The 13,205-nt window shown below is 43.9% G+C and overlaps 1 protein-coding gene across 1 annotated transcript; it reads right to left on the reverse strand.

Annotated features, from left to right (window-relative positions):
* Nucleotides 1–4,338: 4,338 nt before the first annotated feature.
* On the reverse strand, nt 4,339–9,773 carry LOC135884458 (nicotinamide riboside kinase 2-like). The gene is made up of 8 exons (XM_065411838.1): nt 9,656–9,773; nt 9,328–9,418; nt 7,930–7,975; nt 7,600–7,786; nt 6,263–6,334; nt 5,171–5,277; nt 4,780–4,871; nt 4,339–4,541 (listed from the first exon to the last, which is right to left on the reverse strand). The coding sequence occupies exons 1-8, from the start codon at nt 9,679–9,681 to the stop codon at nt 4,536–4,538; spliced, it is 627 nt and encodes a 208-aa protein (XP_065267910.1). The 5' UTR covers nt 9,682–9,773; the 3' UTR covers nt 4,339–4,535.
* Nucleotides 9,774–13,205: the final 3,432 nt, after the last annotated feature.

Consider the following 13,205-nt stretch of genomic DNA (forward strand, 5'->3'; position numbering starts at 1 on the left):
GCAGTTATCTTCTACTGATGATAGGTACCATACCAGAGTATTGTAACACAAAGGAGTGAGTCTGAACCCAACTCTAAATAACTGATTGTGTCTTTTTAATAAGATCCCACTCTATATAAGTTTACTTACTAAAGCCTATTGCATCTGAGTTGTTACTTTATACACTTAGTCAGCATGGAAACGATGGGAGCTACATAATAACTGTGCAATATACCTTCCAATATTAAATGTATCATTTAAACTTCTGTTATTGGAAGACATTTATTAGTCTGCATATGCAGACTAGTGATCTAAATGGTGTTTCAGTTCAAAACACTGGATCTCTAATTATCTAGCATAGAATAAATTACCTATTTTCAGCTAAGTGGCTTAATAGTTATCATTCACCCATCAGCATAATCTAGTTCCTCAAGTTAGAGGAAGTTCTGGTTTCAGCACTAATCATAGAACAGGCCTCTCTGCCTCTGTTCATCCTGACTGGAGTTCAGACAAGTCTAGAGCCAGACTTAAAAACTGACAGGAAAGGGGAAGTTCAGCTATGTATGCAATACTGATGGATGAGAGACTTCCTTTATTCATTAGTTGCTCATGGCATTCATGGTTTGGGTAGTACTAAAATGGTTACCTTCCCTTAATTTAAGTACTTGTAACTAGGGCATGCATGCTGCTATGTTGATAGGTCAAACTTACTGCACCAAGCAGGAGCTTCTTGCATTCCTCCATTCCCCCCTGCCCCCCTACCCCCCCACACACACACACGCCAGGGGATCTGTTGCTGCTTTTTCTCCAACACAGTAGGTTTTGAAGCAGGAAGGAATCACTCTCCCTCTCACTGATCTGCCCCATAGGTGTCCTTGGGGGAACCATTTAAGAACAATTACACCTCTACCTCAATATAACACTGTCCTTGGGAGCCAAAAAATCCTACCATCTATTAGTGAAACTGCATTCTATCAAACTTGCTTTGATCTGCCAGAGTGCACAGCCCCGCCCCCCCTGGAGCACTGCTTTACCACGTTCTCAGAATTCGTGTTATAGTGGGTCACGTTATATCTGGGTAAGGAAAGACAGCAGTGATGGGTATTATGCTGGAAGGTGATTGTGCTGATAGACTGAAGTGATCAATGGCAATTTCAGAGCAAGTGCTAAAGCCATGGCTGGGAAGAAGGTCAGATGTCACCCCATCAATAGGGTTGTGGCCCATACTGTGAAATATTGGACTTAATCTGAGGTGACAGTTGATAGAAGCTACCCTGGATAGACAATGCTAAATTGAGGGTGAGGTGTCAAACTCAAGCCCCGCCCCTCAAAAAAGTGTTTTAAATTTACACAATACTAACGTTTCTTAAGAATGTTTAGTCTAATTTAAAACAAGGGAAGAATGGGGAATGGATTAGAGAACAGATGGCTGATTAAACTGTGTTAAGGAGGGATCTGAAGACAACTGTGGTAGGCAGTAGTATGAATAAACATCCAGAGCAAACAAGAATAGGGCAAGAAGGAGGCTATAAAAAGGACAAGAATCTTGTACTTCATGCAGCCCGTAAAGTGGAGAATGGTGGAGAGAAGACTTGTCAGCTGTGTTTCAGATATAACAGAGGAGGGAAAGTTAAGAGGCCAAAAATACTTCAGGTAGTCCAAATGAGATGACTGCTGCATAAAGGATTAAGCAATGGTGATAGCAAGACAGTTGTATATCAATGATCTTAAAACAGCCCCAACTGGCAGGTCTTGGTAAAAGACTACATAGGAGAGAAGGAGAGCTAATACCAGAATAACAGCAATTGCAGCACTAGAAGACAATAAGGATAGAGTTCTATTGATAGTGCTTACACCAGAATGAGCCTCTCACAACAGTCCTTTGAGGGAAGGAACAAAGATTAGGTGACTTGCCCAGCGTCAATCTGTCATGGAGAAGAGACTTGAATTTGGATCTCCCAGTGCCCACATTAGCATCCTCATCAGTAGAGCATTCTTCATTTCCAGTTGTCAGATTGGGCTAAGTTTGAGATAAGACAGCCGAGAGCTGCAGCTTCCAGATTTAGGAAATGTGATCAGAGGTGATAAAGTCATGAAATGGATGAAATCAGAGGAAGAGAACTGAGGGATGCTAACCTTCTCCTCCACTTGTTCACAACACAAAATGCTGTAGTAATAGTCAGCAAGGTAGGAGAAGCAAGCCTTGAAAGCAAAGAAATGCAAAAGCAAGTTACAGATTAAGAATAAAGAAAAATACCCCCTGTACTTGAGCAGGAAGAGGCCATTTGTGTTTCTTGGTCAGTGTGGATCCCCCTAACATGGGAGATTCAAGGGGAAAGTCTAGACAGTATGTATCAGATAGAACTTGAACCCAAATTCTGATCTCATTTACACCAGTATTTGGCAAATCCATTTAAACCTGACGTGGACTGGTGCAAAAGATGAAAATGAAGCTCTAAATATCAGGGGAGAGCAAAGGCAAAATAAGGGACACTACTTGTGGAAAATCCACTGTACTTGTGCAGAGTGTAGAAGATGAACTTGTATCTCCAAAAGAGTGCATTTCTGTCACATTAACCTTTTGCTCTTACCCTTAATGGAAAAAATGAGGGACTATACTGTTTCATAGAAATGTAGAGATGGAAGGGACATCAAGAAGTCAAGTCCAAGCCTCTGTGCAGTGTCAGGACCAAATAAACCTACGCCATCCATGACAGTTGTCCAAACTGTTTTTAAAACAAAAAAAACCCCTTCCAATTAGGGAATTCCACAACCTCCTGTGGAAACACATTCCAGAGCTTAACTAAACTTATCGATAGATATTAGGAAAATACTTTAATCTAGATCTTCCTTGCCACAGATTAAACTCATTACTTCTTGTCATACTTAAAAGGACATGGAAAACAATTGATCACAGTTCTCTTTTAAAAAGCAACAGAGGGTCCTGTGGCACCTTTAAGACTAACAGAAGTATTGGGAGCATAAGCTTTCGTGGGTAAGAACCTCACTTCTTCAGATGCAAGAAGAAGAAGTGAGGTTCTTACCCACGAAAGCTTATGCTCCCAATACTTCTGTTAGTCTTAAAGGTGCCACAGGACCCTCTGTTGCTTTTTACAGATTCAGACTAACACGGCTACCCCTCTGATAGTTCTCTTTTAATAGCTTTTAAGATATTTACATACTTTAAGTCCCCCCTCAGTCGTCTTTTCTCAAGGAACATGCCCAGGTTTGTTTGTTTGTTTTGTTCTCCTCCCCTGGACTCTCTCCAATAAGTCCACATTTTTTTTACAGGGTGGCAGCCAGAACCAGACACAGTTTGCATCTATGGATGTAAGAGCCAAGTCTCTTGACACATAAGTTGGGACTTTTTTTTAAAAAATAGGAGGACTTATTGAGAGTCAGAGCACAGAAAAAAGTACACCTTTCTGTAGGCTATATACTACTCTAAGGAAGCCAGGAAATCTGAGGGAGCATACCATAATACTAAACAAGTGTAATATAGTTTAAGTGTTAATTAGCATTTACTTTGAAAGTCTGCACTGGGAGATTAAGTTGTAGTAGGTTTAGATGGTCATCAATTTCAATCCCTTCTGTCTGTTTTACCTGTTATTTACTTTAGGTGTTCCTGTGCCACTGAAAATGGTTTTTCCTTAAACCCCACCTTCCATGGCTAACCTATTTGGTCACTTCTGCTCATGCTAGAATTTGATAAAGATGTCAAACTAGTTACATTTTAGGATCCTGCTAGCCTTTGCTCCTATAATACATTCCCATGTAAGCAAATGGGAGGGGAGGGTTGTATTATAAGGATCAAATAAGATGTATTACAAAAACTCACCTTATTTTCTCCATTTCTGCTTTTCACAACAGTCCCATTCTTTAATCCAAGATAGCAGATGCTTTTAAGTGTTGTTGGTTTTTTTTGGGGGGGGAGGGGGGAGAATCACTCCATTTACCCTAACCCCACAACTGAGTTCCATTTCATCACAAGCCATTTTTTAATCAGTGAGAATGTCTTCAAGTTTACATGCCTCTATCAGATTCAATGCTGACCAATAGAATCTCAAGTGTACTGTCATTTCAGATTATTTTTATGCCTTTTCCTTCAGCATTGAATGGGAAGTGTTAATAGTGGAAAGGATACAGCTGTAACTTAGAGTATGGACTTATTGACAATGGCAGTGCCATTGTACTTCCAACTGGCAAGTGTGCTACCATATTCAAGAAGTCAAAAAAGTCTAAATAAATGCATATAAATTTAAAATACAGGCCCATTCCAAGGACAACTACTTTTCTCTATATCTGGGATATGGAAGCTTGTCTCAAACTTTAAGCATGAACTAAACTACAGAGACTTCATGGAAGGGAAATGCTTTAATCAAGGCCACATTTAACTCCATGAGTTTCAGGTGAAAACTGAACGAAGTCCAATTTTAAAAAGTGAAAAAGGAAATCTTAACAAGCTGAAGCTTAACTGCCAAAGTCTGGTACGCATAAAAAGTAAGTTAGTGTTAACAGGCTTCTTTTTAGATCATAGGAATCCATCGGCTGCTTGTCTATCTCTGTAAAATGAAGGAAATTTCAGTGTTTGACATTATACATAAGAGGCTCACTTACAATAGTGTACACAATTAACAGCTTTGTTTTCCTGTCTGACAACACTAGTAGTCCCCCTTCTACTGAGTACAACTACCAATCGCTGAGTTTCTGAAAGAAGTATTTAAAAAGTCACTCTTGTTCATTTTAGAAACATTAAGCCAGTTTGCCATTGCAGTGAGGTACGCTTCGTTTGTTTTTTACCTGCATAAGCAGCAGTTTCTCAATCTTGTTCTGGATCTGTTCATAAACTTCATTAAACAGCTCCTCCTTTGATTTTGTTCCATCCAATTGAACTTAAAAATATTTTAAAAAGTTAAAATTGAGACATTTCTGAATGAAGACAAAAACATCCTGATAACATCCTAGAATTACAATCCTATCAAATCTCTAGATTTTATTTAAAAAAAAAAAAGGCCAGGAACTAGACCAATCCCAAAAAAGTTTAACTGCCTTACATACATCACAAGTAGCACTGGTTCAAATCTACTCACTGAATTAAGTTATTTAAATTGTACCCTCTCTCCCAGAGCAGACGGTAGAAACAAACTTCCCTATACCCTAGTCTTGAGCTTCCACCATCCAATATACTTACCCACATCCACTTTGAGGTCCTCCATTATTTTCTTATGTTTAACATACATGGGCCAGACATGGCCATCAAACAATCCAGGAGGATCTGGTACAGTGTAGTTCCTTGAACTAGAGATTATAAAGACAGTGGTACATAAGTATTTCTTTTTACAAGGTAAGAAGTTTAGATACAGTGCACTCAATCTCTTTACCCACCACCAAATGAAAACTAGTTATCTTGATGTTAATTCTCTGAATTTTTGTCAAAGTTGATATGTTATGTATCGGCTGCAAAAAAGATTGAAGACAAAACAGAATAATGAAGTGTGATATGACAGGTATGGCAGGTTGCAGAAATGACAGATTAAGATTCTCAGAACTCTACATCAACTGACCTTACTTACACGATATTAGTTCATATCAAGAATTGCTGTAGCTTTTGGACATCATGCATTAAATTATGGCATGAAACAGAAGAGAAACTTTCATGTTTTGAACTTCAAAAGTGGCCAGTCCCTAGCAAAGGTAGGCCAAATAGCTGTTTTCACCAGTGGAGCATAACCTGCTTTCAGGAAGGGGTAAGCTCCACCAGTGCAAAGAGTGCTTTACCTTCTTACAGGAGTTTGCACCAATACTGCTATACCAGTGGCTGAAATTTGGTCAAATCCCACATGTAAACAAGGCCCAAAAGCTTAGTTTCTCGTAAAGCAGTGAAGGGAAAAGATAGTACTCCGCTAACTGGCAATTTTACCATTAAAGAAAACTTCTCATTTAGGCAATTCTTAAATCATGAAGACAATGTCAAGAGATTGTCTGGATAGCCATATCCCAAACAATTCAGACCTCACAGGTTCTTTTGCATCTCTCATCCTTTGAGCTTTGGGGCCCATTTCAGTTATATATTGGCTTTTGATACCAGCTAGTATATTTCTAGAATATTGCAGGAACTTCTCAGATACCATGGAGTATGCATTTAAATGACTAACCCAGTAAATCTAAGACTCTCTCAAGCATCCTCTACTGCTGCCTGAACCAAATAAAGCTTTATAAATAAAATGTAGTAATTACCAGATTACCTTATTGATTACTTCATTTAAGAAAAAACAAAGCCTACCTCCTCCTTCTCTTGCATTCTTCATATGGAATGGAAAGAAAGTACCGATGGTTGAATATCTCAATCAATGGTCTGAAAAAGAAATTCTCTAGTTTTTGTATATTTTACAGCTACTCTATTTGATCTGCATAAGAACTAAAGGTGCAACATTAGTAAGAACATTAGTGGAGATTTTTTACACCTTCTTATGATTTCTGATTGGCAATTGTCAGCAGGATACCCAGTTGCATGGGCTGTCTGATGACGGTACGACAATTCCAATAATTTTAGGTGCTGCTTTAAAAAGTTAAGCATATAAATTGTAAGTAGAGCTGAGTGAATTTTTTCCAGACATGGTTTATTAATAAAAAACTGCAGTTTCAGTCAACCTGAAGCTATTTGCAACTTTAACAATAATATGCCAAAGAGTTTTGGCCAAAATCCTCCCTCCCTCCAGGACTGAGATGCAATTCACAAAATGGTCAGAGCAAGACCGGGTGGTTCAGTGGTAAGGGCACTAGCCTAGGACTTGAGAGACCCAAGTGGCAAGTCATTTAGCTTCTCTGTGCCTCAGTTCCATCTATAAAATAGAACTAATACTTCCCTAGCTCACGGGCATCGTGACGAGAAATAGAAGCTGATGAAAAACACTGTATAAGAGGTAGGTATGTTCTATACCTTTAGCTTAGTGGTTACGATTAATGTATTTGTCGTTCATAATGACAATAATTAGTCATTGAGGTAGGGAAAGTGAGAATTACCCTATAGTTTGGTGGCTGTGGCACTCACTAAGGATGTGGGAGATCAACATTCAAGACCCTGCTCCAATGACCACTTACAGGAAGTGGAACAGTTTCAACGGGAGAGACTGAGAAACCTGCCACCAGCATATCCTATAGCCTGAGGGTCAGGAACTCTCCTGCAATGTGGGAGACCAATGTTCAAATCCTTTCTCCACATCAGGTAGAGGGGAGAATTGAACCTTGTCTCCCACATCCCAGGGGGTTCCCTAATCACTTGACCAAAGTTTATAAGGGGGATCCACCTCCTCCTGACCCATTTCATGAATCTAGCCCTTTAAAAATGCCTGAAACAATATGTTCTGGGACAAATAGGATGTTTTGTTTGACCCAATATGGATTTTTTTTTAAATTTGCCAACTATTTTGCAATTTTTAGATTTGTTTCAAACCAATTTTGTATTTTTCAGAATTACCAGCAAACAGAAAAATCAGTTATTTGCCCAACTCTAGTTTTAAGAATCACAGTTTGACTTCCTGCAACTTTACCTAATAGAAAACAAAATACATATCAAGCCAGAATTACTAGTTATCAGACATATTGTAAGTCTTTAGTTACCTGTAAGTGTAAAGAAGAAAGCCTTCTACAATAAGAATATGGATTGTTTCATCTCTCTCTTCTGAATACTGTAATATTTTGGCATCCAAGGTGTTATTGATGCCATGTGAGCGTTCAAACTTAATTGGGTTTTTCATCCAAGCATTGATGGTACTCATCATAGCTTCCATATCCAAGGCACTAATAACTAAGACAAAAGCCCAGAAAAGTAATTAAGTGCTATGACTATCAGAAGAGTTACCAGAAGAAAAGCAACATGAACATGATAGAGAACAGATCCTGTTAAGAGTTACAATTTCTACATGGATGGTTCAATAAGCAGGGCCTTACCATCATACTGTTTAAATCCATCTTCAACTTCTATGTCGTCCTGGGGCTGAAACAGTGATAAAGAGAACAGCTTTAGTCTGACCGGCTACTGCAAAGCTCAACATTCATTTTAAAGCAAGATTAAAGATCTGAACTTCACTGGAAAACATCCCTTTGCATGTGAGTGTTAGGGGGCTTATTCCTTCACCCTCTCACTTCCCTGGTCCTTCTTGCTTGAACAGAGAGCAACAATACCCGAAGTCCAAAGGTGCAAACAGTTTGATGTTTATTGGGGTGAACTTCCAGCAAGCATGATTCGAGTTTCCTTCCTCAGTGTCCTCCTTCCCAGCTCTGACACCACAGAGCCTTGCCTATGTCCCTGTTCCCATTCCCTCCCCCGCAGCAAAACATGATTCCAATTCCCCCATCCCCCCCTTACTTCCTGATTGACTGTAGACTATATAGTAAAACTTGAGTTCTGTTTAGCTATACCTTAACCAATCATTTTACTGAAATTTAACTAACCAATCCTAACATACTGTAACATGGCTATTTAACCAATTATATCCCACCACCTTAATTGGTTTACACCCAACAAAATTAATTATACAGCAGACAGGAACAATCACAGAACCAGACAGAGATCATACAGACAAACAATAGGGAAGTGGAGACTACAGTGATAGAATACAGAAATGAGGATTTCACATCCCAGCTATTGATAAGTGAGTTCTTGCCAGACAGGATGCTATCAAACTAAGTTTCCTTTTACATCTTCTAGGCTTTTCCCTTTCTCTGGAGGTGATAGGAATATCAGGACAGGATTGTATTCCTAACAGCCCAATAGCACCTTATTTCAATGTGACTAGTTTGGAATGTGATGCTGTGACCGTTCACTTCCCAGATTATGGCTGCCTGTGCTGCTTAGCCAAAGGCTTAGCCTAAGAACAGAGCCTCAGACGGTCACAGTACGAGAAGGCCCTTACACCAGCAAACAGTGATTTTGATTCTTTCTTTCTTTTATACCGCTATAACTAGCTAAGTGATCAGAATACACCTAAATTCTTAAAGTATAGGCCTTTGCAGACAGGCCTGAATATCTATATCCTAACAGTGAGTGCCTTAACCCACCACAGGGTTTGTTTGTGGCAAGATAAGAAGCAGTAACAAGACTGTGATAAAGCGGTTGGCTCCTTTATCTTCCCACTAACGTGGAGTGCTCCAAGAAAGTGGAAAGTCATCAGGACACTGCCCAGGAGCTTATCCACCAGCCACACAGCTGGCCCCAGCCCAGTCACCCCCTGCCAGCAGCACAGGGTGTGCCAGTGACAAGCAACTTTGGCCATGAGCGGGAAGCGGAGCGGGGCGCCCAGGAGTCCTGGGTCACCTCATATACAGGCTCCCCCACAGGCCGCTCACCTTGAAGAAGTCATCCTGATGCACCACGCTGCAGTTGGGCAGGGCCTGCATGAGCTTGTGGGTCAGCGTGGTCTTGCCTCCATTGGTGACCCTAGGGCAGGACAGGGACCGTTAGACGGTGCTGGGCTCCGCAGGCCACGGGCACCACCAACCCCAGCCCCGTGCGCTGACCTCGCCACCTCACTGGGGCAGCTGCAGCAGACCACAGAGTGGAGGAAGGCGTCACCAGGGGGCTCCTCATGAGCGTTCCCTCCCGCAGCCCCCTCCCGGCCGCCCACCCAGCGATTTCCCTGCACACGCCCGAACTCCCCCATCCCCCGGCTCTCACCCGCCGATGCCGACGATGATGTTCATGGTGCGGCAGCAAGCCGCCCGCGCTTCCCTTACAGCCTGTTCCTATGGGGGGAGATGGAGAGAACAGGGGGTCTGGGAGCTGCCGCTCGTCCGAGCCGGGACCCGGGGGAGGAGAGAGAGGAGGAGGGAGGAAAAGAAGCAGAAGAAGGTGAGTGGAGGGGGAGAAACAATCGTCAACTACAGAGCAGCGCCATGGTCCCGGGAGGAGGGAGCAGCTGGGCTCGTCGGGGCCGCACCGAAGCGCTTCGCAAAAGGGGCAAACAACCGCCGCGCCAAGATTCCCTCACGCTGCCACACGCCCATTGGGCAGCGGGCCCGCTACAACACACCGCGACTACTCAGCCAATACCCAATCAGAGCACAGCACCGTCCACGCTACACCACCCATTGGCTGGCGGGGCCCCAGCTTCCCCTAATGGTAACGCCGCACAGATCCCGCAAAGCCCAGTGGCCTGGCCATCTCGCTCTTCGTCCAATCAGAGAGCGGAACCGCATCGTTCACGCCTCCGTGAGTTAGAAGGGCACGCCTTGGCCCCCTCCCCTTCAGGCCACGCCCCCAAAAGGGCAGGGAGCCCTACTGGGTGGTGAAGTAGCTTGCGTAAACCGTGCCCCGAGCTGGGATGGAGGGTCGGTGGCTGGGGGCAGCTGCGGGTCTGGGGAGAGGATAACTGATTTGGGGACTCTTCTGCCTTCCTGCTGGGTGTGTGTGAGGGGGTCTTTGAGGGCTTGCAGAACAAGGACCCACTAATTCCAGCCACAGGAGGAACCTGGCTCCCTAGGCAGTGCCTGGGGGATCTGTGAATAGGGTGACCAGATGTCTCGATTTTATAGGGATAGTCCCAATTTTCAGGGTTTTCTCTTATATGGGCACCTATTGTCCCCCCTCCTGATTTTTCACACTTGCTATCTGGTCACCCTAGAGGGGAACCCCCAATCCCACCTGCATGGCAGAGCTAGGCAGAACTCACCCCACTATGTCCGCTGCTTGCCTCAAAGAATTACTATTAGTACTATTATTTTATTCCAGTAGCAACCAGTGTTCCTAGTCAGTGTTGGGTCTCGAGGGTGCTTAGTAGGGTACAAACAAATCAGAGAAGACCTTGCCTCTGACCTAAAGGGTTTACAATTTAAGGGACAGGTGGCAGGGTGAGGGAGAGATCCACCCAGCTTCCTAATACTAATGTTAGCTCTGACTATGGCCTGGGTACATTCCTTTGTCTATCAGGTATAAAATGAGGATAATATCCACCACCTCGTTGGCACTGGGGTATTGTGAAGATTAATCAGTTAATGTTCCTGCAAAACAAAAATTAAATCTTACTACCATCATTATCACTTGTTGCTAGAAACACAGAGAGCATAATTCCAAAATACGTTGTAGGGCTGAGCAGAAGCATAACTGAATTCCATAAGTCACCATGCCATAAACATACTCCTCTTCCAATATTAAGGTACTGAGTTAATCAGTCTGTACAGCAGTCTGAACTTTCTGCAAGAGTCTTAAAAATTTATACTCAGACATGACTTTAGGAGAGCCACAAATGTATACTTTTAATAGCAGTGCACACATCTATCAGAGAATTCCATTGCAAAGATGCCAAGAACCATTCCTACATTACTATCCCAGCAAAACTCAAGTGATTGTTACTACTAAACAAATCAAGTTACCAATTCAGTTCAACAGGAGGAGAAAATGGAACCCCTAATTCCCAACACAGATGCAAAACTGTATCATCAGATTGTCATAGAAATTTCTGTCCGTTCCAGCTGAGGAATAAGGAGAGACGGACACAGCTAGCCAAGCAAGGAGCCCCGGGAGGGGCGATCCGTTTATTTCAATTGCAATTGGGTTCGAGCTCATAAGTCAGCAAGAACAAAGAAAACACTTACACCAAAGCATTATATGCAGTTGCTTATGATAATCTATCGCTCTATGATTGGCCAAAATTTGCCATCATTACCATACATAATTAGCAAGCTACATGTATCTGCCCCCTTATGACCCCTTATTGTTCATCTATTTGCCCCCTCCTCCTTGCTTATTTTGGAAACTAAGCGGTTAGCTATCTACAGGACGCAGGCACAGAAAGGTCCATTGTCTCCAGGTTTGGAGTTTGGCTACATTTCCTCTTGAATGGGGTTACCATACGTCCGGTTTTTCCCGGACATGTCCGGCTTTTCGGCAATCAAACCCCCGTCCGGGGGGAATTGCCAAAAAGCCGCACATGTCCGGGAAAAATGCCGGCCGGGCACTTCCCCTCCCGCGGCTGCTCAGCTCCTCCCCTGACTCTTCGGCTCTGTTTAAGAGCTGAGCCGTCCGAGCGCTATGGGCTTCAGGCAGCCCCCTTGCCTCCGAACCCCAGCCGCCGGCCGGGCACTTCCCCTCCCGGGCTCCGGCGGCGCAGGGTCCGGAGGCATGGGGGCTGCCCGAAGCCTGTAGCGCTCGGGCAGCTCGGCTCTTAAACAGAGCCGAAGAGTCGGGAGGAGCAGAGCCTCCGGCCGCGGCGGCTCTGCTCCTCCCCTGACTCTTCGGCTCTGTTTAAGAGCCGAGCGCTACGGGCTTCGGGCAGCCCCCATGCCTCCGGACCCTGCGCCGCCGGAGCCCGGGAGGGGAAGTGCCTGGCCGGGGGCGCAGGGTCCGGAGGCATGGGGGCTGCCCGAAGCCCGAGTGCTACCAGCTTCACGGTTTGCCGGGCAGCCTCCAGACCCTGTGCCCCCGGCTGGGCGCTTCCTCTCCCAGGCTCCGCTGCGCTGGGGAAGCGCCGGCCGGGGGCGCAGGGTCTGGGGGCTGCCCGGCAAACCGTGAAGCCGGTAGCGCTCGTGCAGCCCTTTTCGCGTGGCTGGGAGTGGGAGGGAGGAGGGGGCGGAGTTGGGGCGGGGAAGGGGCGGAGTTGGGGCTGGGGGGTGGGAAATGGGCGGGGCCAGGGCCCCGTGGAGGGTCCTCTTTTTTTATTTGTTAGATATGGTAACCCTACTCTTGAAGGAACTTCCTGACTACCTATAGCTGACCCTGCATTTTGTCCTTCTTCTTTCTCCCATGTGTACATGACAAATTTGCCCCCTGGCAGTTAAGCAGAATAATTTTATATCAAGATCAACAGTAACTCTTAAGTTACAACCCAAATAGAGCATACGTAAGCAAGAACAGAAGGAAGCCAGAAACTGCCCAAAACCCAAAGTTAGAAGGAAAAAAATGAACACTTGCACAAAATTAGAAAAATCCAATGGAAAGTATCAAAGCAAGAAATATTTATCTAGAAGTGTTGTAACTGAGGCTGGAACAACAGAAATAACTAGCTCAGTAAAACTGTTTTTATTATTGGGCTTGAGGAAAACATGGTGCAGGTGCAGTTCTCAGTCAGACCATAAATTTAACGGACAGAGTTTTTGTTTGTTTGTTTTGATGCCAGAATGACACCTACTGTTTTCAAAATGTGCAACATGCTGACAAAGGTAAAAACAGCATAACACTTTCTACACCCTGGGATAACATTTGTGCTGATTTATGCCCGGTGAAACCAGTG

The sequence above is a fragment of the Emys orbicularis genome, chromosome 10, assembly GCF_028017835.1.
Source record: "Emys orbicularis isolate rEmyOrb1 chromosome 10, rEmyOrb1.hap1, whole genome shotgun sequence".
NCBI lineage: Eukaryota > Metazoa > Chordata > Testudines > Emydidae > Emys > Emys orbicularis.